Source organism: Xiphophorus couchianus, chromosome 13 (genome assembly GCF_001444195.1).
Source record: "Xiphophorus couchianus chromosome 13, X_couchianus-1.0, whole genome shotgun sequence".
In the NCBI taxonomy this organism is placed as follows: domain Eukaryota; kingdom Metazoa; phylum Chordata; class Actinopteri; order Cyprinodontiformes; family Poeciliidae; genus Xiphophorus; species Xiphophorus couchianus.
In genome coordinates this window covers 16,420,660-16,439,712 of record NC_040240.1, presented here as the reverse complement: position 1 = coordinate 16,439,712, position 19,053 = coordinate 16,420,660, and the positions used below count along the sequence as shown (strand labels likewise).

Sequence of the window (19,053 nt, the reverse complement as noted above, 5' to 3'; positions counted from 1 at the left end):
TTACAATAATGAAATAGCTCAGTCGTAATTTGGAGATAGTGATATATAATGTTAATTACGGTGGCTGAAATGGGTCTGCAGCATGGGTGGTCCTAGACAGGGGCCAACGGGGGCCTGTGTACCTTAGTAGAACTGGTCGTGGCTACTGCTATTGCCCTTGTACTGAGGAGATAATATGAAATCATTTTCTTATGGTGATATGTGCTGGCAGAGAAACTGTAAATAATTGGTCCCTTAGATTGCTTTCATATTTTACCTTCACAATTTTAACTTTAACAAAGCATTAAAAATTAAAGGGTGGCACTTTTAGATTTAGCAGTTAGGCTACTGCTCAGTTAGGGGTCTGCAACCTGCAGCTCAGGAGCAACAAGTTTAATTAATATTAATTAATTAATATTAACTTCATATATTAATCGATAAAATATTGCCCTACTTTTTTTGTTTCATTTTATGTCCCCATGAAAAAACATTGGCTTCTCAAATAAATTTGGTTTAGAACCAACCAAAAATATTTACTAATATTTACTAAAAAAATAACTACAACACATTTGAGGATTTAATCACTATCACTTCCCTTTAAAATAAAAATTCTAATTTTATTATTATTATTATTATTATTATTATTATTATTATTGTTGTTATTATTATTATTAATAAGAACGTGTCTGTTTTCCCGTCCCCCACGTGACTCCGTGCCGCAGAAGAAGTCACATGACCACTTCTTCTTGTTTTCCTGTAGCAGAAAATATTTGATTTCCTCTTCTCTTCCTTGACTTCACAAGACTATTATCGAGACGTTAGCGGCTAATGCAGAAACAGAAACGCCTTTCCAGCCACTAGACTTTAGTCTAAATACAAAAGATGAGCAACGAGCCACCAGTGTAGCTATCTATAAATGACCGGAAAACCCGACAGCAGCAAGCAACATCTGCCTTTTTTCTTTTCTTTTCTTTTTTTTTTTTTTTGACAAGAAACAGAAACTAAATCCTCGATAAATCTGCTAGGCTTGCTAGCATTAGCCTAGCTTCTGTTTTCCCTAACGTTTACATCAGCTGTAGGCAGTAGCCGCTGTCATGTCGAAATATACCAGCTTCCCCGAACCGACGGAGGACCAGAACCCTTTCCAGGTGGGTGACAGGAAGCTTGTGGAGGTCCTGATGGATGGCAGATCTTTCCTGCTGCTCGTGTGACGTGCTGGGCCCCATCTGTCCTCCATAGTGACTTGCCTATTCGGATTGTAGCTTTTATAAACCGAAAAACCCGCCTGGAAACGTGTGAACTGATGTGACAGAGGGAATTCAACCAGTGGTATAGATGTTATAATGTTTGTTTTTGTCTGCTAGGACCCTGCTGTGACTCAGCATAGCAGCAACAACGAGTATGCAACACTGGACCTTTACAACCCGTTTGATAAACCGGCTGGGGTGAGTGCATTACATGGATTGTGTGAAACAAATATTGCTTTTTTTTCTTCACACACACATACAACCTGTAAATTTTATCTGCCATTATTTATCTATAATCCATTCCCTAACATTCTTGTATATTCTGTATAATCTGTGCATATAGCTCCCATATTTATATTTATACACAATATCTATATCTCTTGCTATAACCCCTTATAGTCCATACATACATAGTCTTGTACATCTGTAAATAAATATTTATATCTCGTAGAGCACTTCTGGATAGATGCAAACTACATCTCGTTGCTTGTACTTGTGACAGTGCAATGACAATAAAGTTGAATTCTATTCTATTCTATTTTTAGAATTTTCTCCCCCTTTTCTCATTGAAATCAAAAGTTAGCATCATTTGTCTGTTCCTCTATCCGTCTGCCACTCAATTAATCTGTCGATTATTCCTTATTTATTTAGTTTTTGATTTTCTCTGGTTCCATTTCCTTTAATCCAGAGCAGAGTAGAAATATTTTATAGTGAACTTTTATGTCTAAATGTACTTTAATATTTATACAAAGTATGTATAGGATGCTAATCAACTTGCACAGTTCTGTACAAGAGCTACAGAGTGTTTGAGGTTTTACATACTATAGTTGCATGTCAATAAATTTGAATATTACTGAAAAGTTTATTTATTCAGTAACTCATTAAGTGAAATGCATTATTTATGTGTTAATTTTACAGAATGGTTATTTATCTGAGTTTAATGTGATGATTTTCAGCTTAAAGGTACTGAGATTTGATTTATTAGAAGATTAGAATATTACACCAGAACAATTAAAGCCTCTTTGGACCATGATTATTGAGATATACCTGTATATTTTACGTTATAGCTTGGGATTTATAGATACAAGGTTAGTCAGTATCCATCCTTTAGACAAAAGTTGACAGATTGTAATTAAAATATTCTTTGTAACATTTGAGCTGAGCAAGTCCGGTTTAAAACTTTTCACAGAACTCCTCTATTGATTAAAAAAAAAGGTTAGACCATTTTCATCCTCTTAAAATTTAATTGTCAGGTAAACCTTACTCCTTTTAAGCACGCCATAAAGAAATAAGAGCTGAGTCAGAAATTTTGCACAGAAATGTGCTTATAAATTTGATTATGTAGATCTGTAAAACTCAGACGTCTAACAATTGATTGTTTTAGTGCCAACAAGCATCAAAGTAAGATACTGTTCAAATTAAATATCTGTAACTTCCATTTTGCTGTGTTGAAAATGTCTAATTGGTTTTCTTAACATTATTGTATTCTGCTGCTATGAAGCCTTTGAAAGTGTGTAGTTTAAAGTAACTTAAATGTCTTTTTTATTGACATTTATGGTTGTGTGTTGCTTTTGTCTTTCTAAACAAATGCGTTGCAGCCTCCACCGCCGTATGAAGCCTCGTCTCCGTCTGCACCTCCGCCTGCGCAGACGCCGCCCAGCAGAACGACACCCACTGAGCCTCGCAACTATGGCTCTTATAATGCACAGGTACTCATGTTGTGAAGTCAATACTATGTTTTTAGTTCAGTGGGAGCTAGGTGACCATAGAGATGTGGTTCTTAAAAATAACAAATATGATAGAGAGGACATACTTTCAGTGACTTGCAAGAATATTTACATCCATTGAACTGTTTCAAAATATTTTATTTGAATTTTGTCTGACAGACCAACAGAGAGTAGTTATTAATTGTTACCATCCAGAAATCACTTGCTACATTTTTGTTGGTTGTGCTGGAGGCTCTACTGCTGCTTTTCAAAGATGTACGGTTATATAATTGCAATTCTGTTTGCGAAGACAAGTGTTTTGCTGTTTCCTTACCATCCAGAAATCGCTTGCTGCATTCTTGTTGGTTGTGCAGGAGGCTCCACTTTTACTTTTCAAAGATGCACTTTTGTATAATTGTGCATCTGTTTGCAGCTATTTTCACCTGTAAATGTAGACGTTGATTTGGGGGTGTGGCCAGTAGCAGATTATTTGGATTTAAAGTGACAGGAGGCCCATCTTTTGAAAAGAGCTCAAAATAGGCAAACTGAGCAGACTAAAATCTCATTATCTAAGAATGATTTTGTGCAAAAAATGTTACAAACATGTTTTGTATATCCCATAGACCTTTTCTAACCTGTTCAAGGAAGCATAATAGATCACCTTTAAACCCATGTAGCAGCATTTGGATCTGCACCTAACACATTTACATGTCCCCTCTCTTTATTTAACTAGTAAAAGTAGACTTTTAATGTGAAAGTTGACTTTCCGTTTGCCTGCTGTCTCTGTGTGTAAGCCTGCAGTGGACGCCACCACAGCGGAGCTACTGAAGAAGCAGGAGGAGCTTGAGAGGAAAGCCCAGGAGTTGGAGAGGAGGGAACGGGAGCTGCAGTCACACGGCCTCGGCCCTGGAGCCAGTAAGACGCAACCAATTTTTATGATTTTGTTTGTAAGGTGGAATGTCTCTTAATAGTGCCCTCTGAGAGATTTCTATTTGAGTTTGCGCTTTCTTTGGCTTTACCTGCTTCTGTTCTCTTCTCCAGCTCGTCAGAATAATTGGCCCCCTCTGCCTTCCTTCTGTCCTGTGGGGCCCTGCTTCTACCAAGACATCAACGTGGAGATCAGCCAGCGCTTCCAGCGTACTGTCACCATCATGTACTACTTCTGGATGTGTGAGTTTATCTCTCTGAAAATACACGTCATACTCTTGAAATGTAATAAACGTTGGTTTTCTTGTGGGTTTAACTTCATGATCTGGGCCTGATAAAAAGTAAGACTCACAAGTGGAGGGAAGTTAAGAACAAACCCATGAGAAGAAGTTCATATTGCATGCGGTTATGCGCAGATGTTTATCTAAGCTCACAATAGACAAAACTGGTTTAATGTTTATTTTCTCTAATTCTCAAATTTTCTATGATTTAACTTATAGACATAAATATATATGTACAAGTAGGGCTTAAACTGACAATTATTTTAGTAATTTATTATTTTGTCAACTATTCTGGCAATTAATCAAACAAAAGGTTGACACATTCTGTAGATTTTTTATTTAACAATTTAAACCTTTTTTTAAAACAATGTTAGAAATAAATCAAATGATGTGAATAAATAATTCAATTCATGTTCAAATAAGAAAATCAACATTTTATTCCCTGAAATGCAACAACAGAACATCCCTTTAGTGTACGCTTGATCATTTGCATCTATATTTAATTTGATTTAATTGCGCTTTGGGGTCAGTAAGATTCTTTTGAATTTTAATTCAATTCAATCTGCAGATAAAAATATATCAATACCGTCTAGTGGCAATATGTTGATTATTTTTTGGATCAATACATTAATAATTTGATAACAAAAGGTTCTTAATAGATTTTTTTCCAATGCCCAGAAATCCCATCGCTATTCAAAAACTACATTTTGAATACAACTAAATTACACACAAAAATTTGCTTCGACACAAATTTTGTTGAAAGGTTTAAATGTAATTTTAAAAAAAAACAAACACTTTAGAAACATTTAAATTCACTCCAAAAATACAAAATCTGACTATAATATATGATGCTATTTACAGACCAGGGACTCAGGAGAGTTGAAATCTAATTTAAAATAATGTCGTTTGTTTTTATTAAACCAAATCCTGACACACTGGTTTGTTTCTGTGTGCAAACGGATGGGTTTGGAGTTTTTGTTAATTTTTTTTTTCTGTCTTTTCCAAAATGCAGTCTGCGCTTTCACGCTTGCCTTCAACCTGATCTCATCCCTGGCTATGTTCTGTGCGGACACGACCAACGGTTCTGGTTTTGGCCTCTCCATTCTCTGGGCCCTCCTCTTCACGCCCTGCTCCTTCGTCTGTTGGTATCGACCTGTGTATAAAGCCTTCAGGTAATCACAGCTGTGTATCAGCTTCCATGTTCAGATTAAAATATTGTTTTGACTGTTGTTAATCGCTGCGTGTTTTTATTTATTTCTTCTCTTACAGAAGTGACAGCTCCTTCAACTTCTTCATCTTTTTCTTCATCTTCTTTGCTCAAGTCTGCGTCTTTGTCATCATGACTATTGGGATCCCCGGATCAGGATTCAGGTATAAATGTATTTTTCTCCTTAATTACATTGTTACACGATGCTGCTGTTGTATTGTAGATCCCAATAATTTAATCTCTCCTCACAATAACAACATCTACTTTTCTTGTCTTGACATGATAATTGCTTAATGGGGAAAGGTCAGTTTCTTAGTTTGTAAGACAACAATGGTTTAAAAATTTTTATTTATTGTCTTATTTTCAGTTTAATCCTTCAATATCTTTATGTTAGGGGCTGTTTAATCCCGTTTTACCGACCTACAGAGTTAGTAAAGCAAGAATAAGAATTTAAAAAATCAACAAATCAAGCCCATGTAAATCAAGTATATAGTTATAGAGCAAAACACAAGTAAGGTCACACAAGATCAAGCATGGAAAATAAGAAAGAAACTGAATGTTTTTAAATAAAATGCTATAAGGTTGGTAGAACAGGGATGTTTTGAGTTTGCTTTTAAAGTGAAACGCTGTAGTTACTGATCAGAGGTATCCAGAGAGCAGAACCATAATGACTTAAAGAACCGAGAGCTGATCTGGAGTTGATTTTGTGTGTAACAGGACCTTTACTTGAAGACCTGAAGGGCCTGTCTGGGATACATTTAGGAAGGGGTCGGGTCATTGAAAGCTTTAAAAACGATACAAAGCTTATTAAATCTCTTCACTGTAAGCCAGTGGAAAGATTTTTAGATTGGAGTGATGTGCTCAAACCTTTAGGTTTCAGTCAAAAGCCTAGCTGCTGTGTTTTGGGTCATTTGAAATTTATTAAATGGATGTTTTTAGTTTTCAGAAAAGAGTGCAGTACAGGAATTATAATTTACTGGAAATAAAGGTGTAAATATATACATATCTTCAATCAGGTTGTGTCAGGAAGGATGTGACTTTTCTTGTGATATTTTTCCAGATAATGAAATTTGGTCTGTGACGTTTTTGAAAATGAAGAGCATAATTCATAGTCACACCGAAGTTTTTGGGAAACTTGCAGGGTATAACCATAACCAACAGCAGATTCAACAAAAAATACTGGCGCATTCTGCAGATTTTCCACTTAACCATTTTAATCAATATTAGAAATACACCAAAAGAAGCAAATAATTACATAATTTTTTTGAATAACGAAATAAAACAGTCTGAAATGCAGTAACATAACATGCTTTAGTGCACAAATGATCATTTGTAGCAAAGGATGCATCTGCAGCTAAAAAATACTGTCTACTAATCCGTTTATATTTTTTTGATTAATAATTGGACAGCAAAATATGCTTAAATGGAAATTTCTATTTTCATAATTTGAACCAGGTGAAGCTAAAATGCCATTTTAGGAGTAGAACAGACGTATACACATTTTGTACATTTTTGGTTTAATTACCACTCTTCCTGTGTTGTTATTTCATCAAGTCTGTATACTGCAGTTAACGATTAATCAATTACTAAATTAGTTGACAATTATTTCAATAATTGATTAATTCCATTAATCGTTTCAGCCCTAGTTCAATTGTACTTTTTTGCTCATTTAACTTTAGAAAACTTCTTGGATGGACCACTCGTAAACTACGTGTTTCATGCTAAATTGGCTATAACAGATTAATCTCTTTCTTGGATTTAGTTTAATTCACTGCATTTGTGTCCTTTGAAAGACAAACACATCAAAATGTCTTAGTATCGTTGTAATTTTCTTGTTTTTATCATCACTCTTAGTTTCTCTCACTGTAACCTATTTTTCTACCCAGCGGCTGGATTGTGAGCCTGGCTCTTCTGAATAAAAGCACTGGCGCTGGTGTACTCATGATTTTGAACGCCACCCTCTTCACTGCCCAGACCGCCATGGGGGTTTTCCTGCTAAAGAAGGTCAGCAGCTTTCTATTTGTAGGGCTAATCCAAAGTTAGAAGCACACGTTAAGGCTGCATTTTGACAGAATGCCTCTCATGTTGTGTGTGGGGTTTTTTTATAAGTCCATTAGCTCCATTTCCACAGAGTTTGGGTCTAATTTAGTGTAGTAAACTTAAACCTGGCTATATAGCAATCTTTTACTGCCAACCCACAGATAGTATTTATGGCTTACTTTGAATAGGATTAAGTTGTAACTTTTTCTTTGTGTTTCTGTTCCTGAAAGGAGATGGAGTTTTAAATAAGGGGCTTTTTGATTCTATTATTAATAGTTACAGCTAATAATGAAAAGCTTTGATTGGCCATTTTTATCCCACTAAACTTAAAGTGTGAATTTTAAAGCAGATGTTTAACAGCCTTGCTCTTAAAAAAATTAAAAATCACTTACTCTTCGTTTACTATTCGTTGGTTTGAAGGTGTGGTGTTGCGTGCTTGTTTCAAAAAACAGTTTTGTGATTTCTAATTGGAAATAAGAAAATCCACAAATCTTGGCTAAAAAATATATAAGTAAATTTGAGCCTTAATATGAAAGAACTCTTTGTCACTAGAGATACAACTTTGACTTTACATGATCCACTTTGGGCTGAGATTCAACTTGTGCATAGAAAAATAAGAAGTACTTTAAACAAGATATTGACATGCACAATAAAATGAGAGAAACCCTTTTATTCCCACTGTTTGACATTCAATCAGATCAAACTTTGCCAGTTTTGGAACAGATTAGTAAAATTACTAATGGTGTGTTCACACCAAAAGGGTTACGCACATCAAAAATGCGTCCAATGCTTCAAGTTCAACACGTGCGCACTTTGAATGTGGACGCTTGATATTTTGTTTTATACCTAGCATTTCATGCATCAGGCACGTCTGTTTTACATTCAAAGTCTATATGGAGGCGCGTCAAGAGCGCCTTAGCTCTAGCCATTGTTTTCTATTGCCAGCCGTCTTGTTGTATTCTCTTGATGCGTCAAACGCTCCAAACGATTCAAATCGCTCTGTGCTAGACGTGTGAAATGCGCTGCGATGGGCCCTCGACGCGCCTCCACATAGGCATTGAATGTAAACCAGACATGCCTGACGATCTAAACGCGTTTGGTGTGAACGCACCTTGAGGGTCAAAAAATTCTAGAACAACTTTTTAAAGAATTTTATTTTAAATTTATACAACTTCAGAATTTTTTCTACTTTCCCTTGACGTTTGGCAGTATTGCTGGTGCGCTGCATGTTTTTGATCAATGTTTTGAGTATTTTTCCACAAATGCTGCAGTTTTGGCCGATTCCTCCAGACATAACTGCTGTAACTGAGTCAGATTGTAAGCGACCATGATGGGGCACATCATTGTTTTGTGTTCAAAGTGTGGCCCGTGGGCTCATACATCCAGCAGATAGCAAGCTGCCTCTTAGAAAAGCCACATATCAGGTTCCGGGTGTCGTTTTCACTCTCATTGTGCCGATAATATGACAATGAATTGCTGCACATATCAGGTGTCAGTGTACTCTTCTTCTTCTCCGCCTCAGATCCACAGCATGTACAGGCAAACCGATGCCAGCTTCCAGAAGGCTCAGGCTGAGTTCGCCACTGGAGTCATGTCCAATCAGGCTGTACGCCAAGCAGCTGCCTCTGCTGCCCAGGGGACCTTCACTGCACCGCGATAGGAGAACGGGATGAGGCGCCGCTTTTGGATTGGCAGAGTCGCTTCTGCGAAAGCGGGGGTCTATTGAAATACCTCCGTGAAAGTTAAAATTTGAGTAGTCGTGCATGAGTTTTCGGATTTTGAAAGTGTACAGGACGAGCTGCGCACATTGCCAAACTGACTTAACCAAAAACGCAAAGGTTGAAATTGTGTAAATTATAAAAACAATGCTGTCAAATTGTCAGAGAAGGACGGAAACAATGCTGCTTGTGTACCCAGCTTGTTGAAATAACCACACTTATGTTGAAATGTTGCCACTTTTACCTTTATATCTTCATATCTACAACTCATCTGCTCATCCTAAAACAGTGTTTTTGTTTTGCCTAAATGTTAAATAAAATATTTAGTTGTTGTTACAGAATACTACTTAGCTCTGTTGCCAAATCTTCTCACACTGTAAAGAGGAAATGTTTTGTTTCTGCTACAATATGTGATTGTTCTGTTGAAGCCTAATGTGATTAAGATTAGAACTGTTTTGGTATTAATAAAAAAAAATATCGCCATGCTTTCACAGTCTACAGCTGCTTTCACTTCTTTAGTTGAATTGCAAAAATAATTATTTTTAAATAAAAACAGTGATTTGATCAGGATGGATCTTTGCCCACGGTGCCTCTGTGTCAGGGGGTTTCATGAGTTTGCCAGTATTCAGTGGTTTATTTACATCTCTTATATTTGTATTCTTAGTCATTTATAGCTTCTTCTGTAGATTTTTAAAAATTATTTCCTTTTAACTTCATGTTGCTGAGAAATTCACAGACAGCAGCCATTTTTTATGTATATCGTAGGTCAGGCTGAGGGATTTGGGTATTTTAAGATGTGATAAAACGTCAAGCCTCATCACTCTTCTCTGAAGCTGTGTACAAATTTTGCCTGTTTTTTTCTTTTGGAAGTTTAGGCAATTAAAAATAAACATTTTTGTGATGGCCACTGTTACATATTAGTTTTCTGTTAAGGAAGTTATTAAGTACCTATGTTGTTATGTTTCTGTTTTTGTCATCAAGAGGATGTAGTGTAGAAAACAGAATATTTAGACAATTTTAACATGCATTGAATTATTTAAATCTGATTACAGTTTCTTCAGCAGTTTATATTCATGTAAACTGCTGTAAAAATAGATTCTTACTTTCAAAAAGCAAGCTTACAGGTTTTTTTTTTTGTCACATTAAATGTTTCAGATCAAATTTCCATGTCGCATAGATTGTAAATGCAAAAAACAGACTATTATTTTGGCAGAATTGCATAGTGGTGGTCTGAGGATGTGTTGCATCGTCTGGACAAGTTGCTGTAATTGATCAAACCATTAATCCTACTTTCTACCAGAAAAATCTGAGGGAAACGTTCAACCATCACGTAGCAACATCAGCAGCAAGTCTACCTCTGAATTGATTACAAAAATAAAACTATTTAAGAGCGGTCAAGAAAAAGTCTGAACTTAGTTGGTGTGGCGTAACATTAAAAAGGTCATTCATGCTTAAAAACCCTCAGAAAAAAATTGCATCTGAGCAAGTACTGTATGGATACTTAGTCTTGATTCTGTAAAAACACAATATTAAAATGTGTCCACTCAATGTTTGTATTTAAAATGCATTGTTGATTGTTCAATCAATAGTCGAGTTTGAAAAAAAACAAAAACAAAGAGTTCAAATAAATCATTCTGAATCATTTAAAGCCTCAAATTACAATGACATTAACACCCATGAGGGGCCCAGAGGAAAAGGCTCGCACAGGGCGGCATTCATCCAAGAAGCGCTCCTGGAAACACTGAAAACAGTGGAAAGGACCTGCAAGCCTGGTGTCACTTTTTTTTTTTTACTTATTTCCGATTTACTTGCTCTTTTATATTTCTTTGTGGCTTTCCGAACTGTGCTGATACTTTGTGCTATTTTACCTTTTGAGTGGAGGGGCTGAGAGAGTAACGTCAAAGACAGTTCCTCACTGTAAACATGGCGGAGGCTGCGGACACACCACAACACCGGTTTTACTGCCACTTCTGCAAGAAACAGACGGAGCCCCAACTGCCGGTGGGTCTTTTTATATATACATTTAAATAGCGTTACTATTGTCATTAATCTCTTAATTTACGATTTACAGATTTACTGTCTGCATCCTTTTAAACAAAATGCACTTTTAATCCCTTATAATTCACCTCAGAATTATAATAAAGTGAAATCTCTTAAATAAACAGCCTTTAATAGATACTTGGAGGTAGGTCTTGTGCGCGTAGTGGCATGAAACTCTGAAATTAGATGGTGCGAGTAAAATCTGGTAATTCACTTTGCCATATTTAGAAGCGCTTCTGCTCTGTGTCCAGTTGTCTGCTGTCAGCTGCGTGTCAAACGCGAAGGGAGTGCTGTGGGCGTGCACACTGCTAGCAGCACACACACACACACACACACACCACTGATAATTCATACCACACAACACCGGAACCCCGTGGTCCAATCTGATTTTTCTGAAGGTTTAGATGAAAACTGTTCCTCTGGAATTTTTCTAGGAGAAGCGAACATAGAAAAACAAAGTATGGCAAGCCGTTGTATCATGTATGTTTAACGAGCTTATGGGATTCTCCCCAAGTCTTCTCACTACAGAGGTAATACAGTAGTTTTTTTTTTAATAGCGCCTCCTGCTATTTCAGGTCACCCAGTCATTGTCTTTATTTAGTGTATATATATAAAAATGGAAATTGTAGGTATTTTTAGCCTATATGTGTAGTCCAAATTTAACCTGAACAAAGATATTGAAAGTCAAGTGTATTTAGTCCATTTGATTAACTTCACCAAGCTTTCGACCACTATTAGACATCTGCACGCACCTTTATTTTTCTGCCATATTTTATGTATTTCAACAGAAGGCAATGTCAGCTGTTCTGCAGATTTTCAGACAAGTTTTTCTTAAGCGGATTTTTGTGTACTGAACATTTCCGCCATAAAATCTGTAGTCTTTTCAGAGATTAAAATCTCCGGAGAAACGGAGACAAAAGTAATTTATGCAGTAAAATCAAAGAGTTGATGCAGGATAGGGTTGGGCTATTTTATTTTTAGCATTAATGTGCCTTTGGAAATTATTTGTAAAATAAAAAAAGAGAAAACATAAGGAATGAGAAGACTAATCAATTTCTTACATAACTTTTTTGGTCTTTCATTTGCTGTCCTAAATCATTTGGGTTGCCTTGTGTATCCAGTTCTAATATGACAGGAAAAATCAATTTCAAACACTAGAAATTATTTTTTTAAAAAGAATTTGCAGTGTAATTATATAAATTTGCAAATATAAACTTTTCATATAAAAGAAAATACAATTAAAACTGATAAATGATGTAACTGAGACATGAAGCGTTGACTGTGGATTAAAACATCCAGCTGAACTTCAATTCATGTGTTTAGTCTGGCAGTTAAATGTTAAAATGTTGATTTAAATTTTTAGGGACATTTTCTGCTGTTGTTTTGCCTTTTGGTATGTTATTTTAAAATTTCTCTGCTATTACTTTAATTTATTTATACAGTATCTTAGATTGTGCTGTCACATTTGTCCAAATATTTACTGAATAAAGTTGTCTGAAGATAGTTAAAGGTCATAAAAATCCAAATTATTTGACATTTAACAGCGATTTGATTCAGTATTGTCTCAGAGCGCAACTTGTGGTAAATGAGAATAACAAGCAACTGCTTTGTTTACAACATCGCTAATAATCCGGAGCGCAAATCAGATCAAACCCCTGCAGCCAGATCCAGCATTTTTCTAGGAAGAAACAATTGCGGGAATAAACCTCAGCAGATACAGCAGATGATTAAAAACCCAGAGGCATTGAAAATGGAAATGAGATGGGGAGATTTCTGAAGATGAACTTGTCTTCCTTCAGGATTTGGTCTGCCCCACGTGTGAGTTCGACTTCATCGAGGAGGTAACAGAAGACTCCAGGTAAAAACGAAATGCTCAGTATTACATTTTTCTCTCAGTTTTGACAATGTAGTTGGCAGTTTGTCTTGTGAAGCCATGCATTGCTGAAGATATTTGATATTAAATCACGTGAAAACTTCTGTCTTATGGTCAGGAAAACCTTCAGTCTTCTCAAAAGAACCTGTGAATAGTTGAACAATGATAAACTATATATGCATATAGTTCTAGTCAGAGGTTACATCAAGTCTTTACTTAATTAATTTGGATATTTTATTCATACATTTAAACCAAACTTTTCCCAGGCTGAAATGTTTGTACAACAAACAGCTTCAATTTATTTCCAAAACAAGAACCGGATGCAGAAGTTTTGATTTATCCTTATTGACAGATAAAGCAAGCATTGAGCAGTTTTGCCAAAAAAAGACAAAAAAAATCTTTGGAAGAGATTAGATGAGTTTTTCAAACATTAGAACAATGTACTGACTGTTGAGCAAAGAAGAGGCAGTATTATGATGTGGGTCTCGTTCATCTAATTCTATCTACTTGCTTGTGGAAAATTGGACACAATGTTGTTTTCCAACAGGACAATGAACCTAAATGAAAGTTGGCTCACATTAATTTTCTGAAATGGCCCAAAATTTAAAAGCTTTATAAATTCATGGACTTTGTTTCAAAGCAGTTTATGTCAGTCAGAAATATGCTGGGAGTTTATCGGCGACTGCAAAAACAGTTACTCTTAGTGAGAGTGCATTTCAGCCTGTATGTAAAATATTAGAAATATTCAAATCTTCAACAAGAGCAAAGCTTCGTTCTTGTTTTTATCATTAAAGTTGATTATTGTTTGATCATTCCAGCACTCAAAAAAACATAATGCGCAGACGTAGTCTTTCTAAAGTTTCAGGGTTTATTTTGTACTTCCATCCAGTCTTGCTTTCATAAAGTGAAAGTTTTCAAATAAATTAATGAATTAATTAAAATGTATTAAATGTAGCTCTTTCAGCAAAAAGCAAATAACAATTAAATTTTGCAGGGTTCCCCAAAAATATTATTTAGAATTAATTATTTTTTGTTTCTTTTTAACAGACATTTTCATTAAAAAGACAGTCATCATACTGGATCCTATTTTGCTCATTGAGTAGCTCCATCTCTGAGCAGTTAAAGATATTCAGCACCTACTTTTGTTTCCAGATTACATATCCAAGCTTCCTCTTCCTTTATTTTAGTACATCATTGAAAAAGACATTCACATCATGCTTCTTAATGGATAGTTTGATTTATCCTGAAACAAAGAAGGAACTTTTAAGGCTCCAACTTCTGAACTTTTAGCTCACCAGTCAGGGCACCCTGGGGCCTTTAGTTGGAGGAAAATTAGGTGCTGAATTTGGTCAGAATCCCCCAAATTCCTTTCACTGCAGAAAGTAAATCCTCCTGCAATCTTTTAAGAGAAAGATGCTCTCCTAATTTTTTTCTTTTTCTTGTTTTTTTTGTGTGAAGTTTCCTGCAGGATAGTGCGTCGTCAGTAACAAATGCAGAGTCAAACTTGCAGTTGCCAGACGTACGTGAAAGTAATTGCATCGTAACAATGACTCCTTTGTGCCTCAGCCTTTGTGTGACAATTTTCTCTGGTCTCCCTTTGCAAGATATGGCAGCTGGTGTTCATGGAGCGCTCCGCCCTGCTGTCCCACCCGCCCTCCTCCGAGTCCCGTCCAGAGGACCACCAGCAGGTATCTCCAGCGTCCCCGGTCGTTACAGAGTTGCAGGAACAGGACTCGCCTTTTAATGCTGAGCAGGACGAGTCTTCCAGGCCTGAGCAAATTCCCGCTGTACCCGGGTATGTTTGTAGACACTTCAGTGATACAAGGTATTGTGTTTGGCTTCCTGGGTCAATATTTGTCCAGGTTTTCTGAAGTTTTAAATTTTTTTTTGACATATTCTTATTGCTATTGGTCTAACTAAATAAACCAACAGACCAATAGCTATTGGTCTGTTAAATATTTAGGTAGTTTCTTTAGTTAAACCTCTTAACTCGTGAAAAGGTTTCTAAACCCAAAGAAGAAATCAGTGTTGCATGCATGCACAACACAAGACCTGGTAAGAAAAAAAACAACCTAAACATCATAAAGGACATATTTTTGCTCCTTGTGACCAGCATAAAAAATGTGTCCCAATTCTCATGCCCTTCTCCAGTCCTCGAGAATCACTGTCCAGCATCATTTTCATGAATCCCTGCTTTAAATGTCTGAGGCAGCTCAGTGAAAATCTGTAATTTTTAACCTTTCATGAGAATTTCATTCTGTCTAGTACATTTTTGCAGAAGCAAGTGGCTTCCTAAAACAACTTCTAGCTGAAAATGTAAGCTGAAGTTTTAATGTTTGTTCCCCTTTCTTAAAACATAACTTTCATGTACTATTCCTTTGGTTTTAATAGGACACATATTTGTATTGAACGTCCACAAAACATATGATAAGATTTGGCTCTTATCTGGAGAATAATATTGTGTTGAAAAGTTTTTATTTCTCTGTGTTAAAAGCCTCATTAGAAGTTGTGGTGATGAAGATGCGAGCCAATGCACTCCACACCACAACAATACAGGAATCTGCTCACAATTCACATGTTTTCCGCTGCTGGTGGCATCTAATATGCACCAGTAAATATACCAATAAATGAATGCTCCTTAGTTTTTGACCAGTTTTTTACTACTTGAGAAGTTGACCAGTTCTATATTGTTTCTACTTTCACAACAATGGAGAGTTGTAAGTTTTGGTTTTTGTGCCTGCAGGGGGCACTGTTTAGTTCAAACTGGATGAACATTTTCAAATGTTAAAACTTTTAATTTACCAATAGGCAAATCCAACGTGTAGGGCTTTCTTAGCGCCTCCCCACTGAGAAAGATGATTTTTATTTCTGTTTCCGCTTTTGTGACGGCCATCTTCTGTTTTAGTCAATACTTTTGATTTAAACATTCAACTTCTTACTGTGTGAATGACTGAAAGTAGTATGAAGAATTTTTGAAAGGAGAAAATAAGTGAAAACTAGTTTTAGAAAACCTCTAGAACTTGTAATGTTTATTATAAAGTCACTAAAATATTACAAGAATTTCTTATATTATTTTATAATATTTATCACGTTGGTTTGAAGCAGCTTAAAATCAAGTGAAAGTTTTCTAAGTCAGACGTTTTATTGCTTGGTTTTGCTCTCACTCAAAAGGCTCATGCTGCAGGTCTTGTCTGACCTGTTAGCCACCAGCGGAAACTCTTCTTCTACTCCAACCGTACTGTGAGCATGCTTTTCTTTTTCATTACTAGTTTTGATTCACATCAGTTGCTTTTGATTTCACTCTGACGTCGTGTGAAACACGTCCACTCTTTTGCTTTGCCTCTTAGATCAAGCATGATGCAGCTGTACTCAAACCCGGGAGATTATGTGTGGGGACAGGGAGGCCTTGACTCGGTCGTCACAGAGGTCAGTAACAGTAAAGTTACTGACCACTGAAGTGCCGCGATATGCAAATCTAGACACACGCAACTCCTTATGTGAAGCACCAAAGTAGTTTAGATATTATTTATTGTATCATATGATGTACTTCCTCTCATCCAGTTATTAGAGCAGCTGGAGAGCACGGGTCCACCGCCGGCTAAAGAGGAGATGATCTCATTGCTGCCCAGAGTTTGCGTCTCTCAAGAACAGATAGGTGGGAATTTTAGCATTGCATGCGGATGTACTTTTGGCCTTACGGCTTTTTAAACGAAGCTTTGTTTCATGATAGAAGTAATTTCCTTCTGTATTTCCCATTTTCAGTCATTCATCACACTTTTCTAGTCTATGTTGTCTTTCTGTAAGGTGACCTATTGCTTCCTTGAATCATTGGTTCAAGGAAGCAACAGGATGTTTGTTACATCTTTTGCACAAAATCATTCCTAGATGATGAGATTTCAGTTTGTTCAGTTCTGTCTTTCTGAGCTCCTTTCAGAATGAGTTGTTTTAGGACCTCTTGTCACTTTATATTCAAATAAGCTGCTGTTGACCACGCCGCTAACTCAACATTTACACTCGTATGTGAAAATGCCTCATACACAACCTTCAATAATACACCAAGTGGCTTTCTGAATGCTAATTCAACAACAAAACACTTGTCTTATCCAGTAGCTATTGTACAACACATACAGAGGAAAAACCAGCTCACCAAATGTGCTGGAGTTCCCCTGGGTTTGCTAGGTAAAAGTGCAGTGTGACTCAACAATTGGGAAGTTTTTGAAATGCCTCGTTTTCCAGAAACTAAAAAACATTAACGTAGGAGTGCTGTGGTGGTGCAGAGGTTAAGCACAAACCATATATGGAGGCTTTAGTCCTTGACGCGACTGTTGCAGGTTTGATTCCTGGCCTGGAGACCCTTGCCCCATGTTTTCCCCCTTCTCTTATTACCCACTTTTCTGCCCGTAGAGCCAATAAAACCTTTTAAAAAATAAGCATTAACTTATTGCCGCAAAATGGCTGGACGTTTTTTTTTGGTTTTTTTTACAGCAGCTTCTAAAAGCTGCTGTTTTAGAAGCAGTTGAGACTCAAATGGAAGTACAAAAAACATGCAAAATGTAAATTTTGCATAGTAGGCTCCCTTTAAAGGGCTTAGGGTAACAAACATGCCTGTACTAATATTTTTCTCTTTTTTTCAGACTGTCGACTAGAATGTCCAGTTTGTAGGGAGGAGTATTCGCTTGCCGAATCTGTCAGGAAGCTTCCCTGCCTCCATTACTTCCACAGTGGCTGCATAGTACCTTGGTTGGAACTGGTAAGGATAAAAACTGGCATGCTTGCAAACTATCAACAGGATTTCTTGATGAAACAATAATCTCGATGCAGAAATTTTCCACTTGTGCCTCATCACAAATTCATGTGCAGTGATCAAAAGGTTTTCTCTCCTCTTCTAGCATGACACCTGCCCAGTGTGCCGCAAAAGTCTCGATGGCGTCGACAACAACCTCCCGCCCACGTCGCAGCCCCAAGACGAGCTCTCTGACAGGCAAGAGCAACAAGAGAGGGAGGCGATTTGAGCAACGACTCTTGGTGTTGGATCAGCCGCTTTTAAATAAAAGACATTACATGCACCACAGCTCTGACTGCAGCTTAAGCCTTCACGTCATTCACGCATCTCCGTGAAGGACCTTCATGTTTTCTACTCTAAGGAAAATGCTATTTTATGCCACAGCTCCCAAGAAGCACCCAGGAGTTTGCTTGACAACATCCTGAGCGGGTGTGCTCTTCTCACTGCGCTGCTATCGCTGAGGCAGTTTTCTGAATGACTGACTTTGATGTGATGAACTAATAACCACTGCGCTGCTAGTGGCTGTCAAAATGATGGGCTCTTACAGAGTTATGGGGAAACACTTTTACAATATTGTCTTGGTAAGACAGTTTCAGGATTTTGTTGACCTTTAACCAAGTTAAAGCAGCTATTAAAGCTTAACCCTGTGACCTCCGCTCTTTGTACATACTTGTGTTTTATAATGTGATAAACACAAGCAGGTGTTCCAGTCTGTTCAGTGGTCAGTGAGGATGTGCCACTGGCTGAACATATAACTGAATCCTTCTGTATTTTGGGGTTGATTTGGTACAAAAATAATTATAATTCATACTGGCCAATAGAAACTGTTTAACATTTTATGGCAAATGCATGATGAATGAAAGAATATAAATAACCCTAATATAATCTTATATAACAGTTTGCAGTATACAAAAGATTTTTAAAAAAATGCTCATGCTGTCATCCAAACATAAACATATTTTTGTAATTTAATTAAATACAAGAAAGTCATATTATTATATAGATGCTTTACAAACAGAATGATGTCTTGCAAGAATTTATTTCCAGTAATAAATGCATGAAATTGTCTTTTTTTTTGTAGTAGTAGCGCCAGATTTGAGCTGTTGTAAGATTTCTCTTTTATCTCTGGTAAAAAAAAACATTTATTTTGGTTCTTTACCCAGAATGCCCTGTGCTATAGTCCACTTCCTGCTTTTAGAGCAATCTCTGGCCCGCTTGCATCCACATACGCATTCAAACCGCACCAGAGTTA

At 36.7% G+C, this 19,053-nt stretch overlaps 2 protein-coding genes across 4 annotated transcripts; both read left to right on the top strand.

Annotated features, from left to right (window-relative positions):
- Positions 1-690: 690 nt before the first annotated feature.
- On the top strand, positions 691-10,008 carry scamp3 (secretory carrier membrane protein 3). The gene is made up of 9 exons (XM_028036831.1): positions 691-1,127; positions 1,344-1,424; positions 2,825-2,935; positions 3,727-3,847; positions 3,974-4,102; positions 5,153-5,312; positions 5,410-5,511; positions 7,234-7,351; positions 8,910-10,008. The coding sequence occupies exons 1-9, from the start codon at positions 1,074-1,076 to the stop codon at positions 9,045-9,047; spliced, it is 1,014 nt and encodes a 337-aa protein (XP_027892632.1). The 5' UTR covers positions 691-1,073; the 3' UTR covers positions 9,048-10,008.
- Positions 10,009-10,722: 714 nt separating this feature from the next.
- rnf115b (ring finger protein 115b) lies at positions 10,723-18,455 on the top strand. Of its 3 annotated transcripts, none has more exons than XM_028036832.1 (10): positions 10,723-10,877; positions 10,982-11,106; positions 12,945-13,003; positions 14,477-14,537; positions 14,623-14,813; positions 16,190-16,258; positions 16,366-16,444; positions 16,580-16,673; positions 17,653-17,768; positions 17,908-18,455. In XM_028036832.1, exons 2-10 carry the CDS (start codon positions 11,029-11,031, stop codon positions 18,028-18,030), a joined length of 870 nt encoding a protein of 289 aa, XP_027892633.1. In that variant the 5' UTR covers positions 10,723-10,877; positions 10,982-11,028; the 3' UTR covers positions 18,031-18,455. The 3 variants fall into 3 exon arrangements, with proteins under 3 accessions (XP_027892633.1, XP_027892635.1, XP_027892634.1); XM_028036834.1 differs by having other exon boundaries at positions 10,734-10,877; positions 10,987-11,106; XM_028036833.1 differs by having other exon boundaries at positions 10,745-11,106.
- The last annotated feature ends 598 nt before the right edge of the window (positions 18,456-19,053 follow it).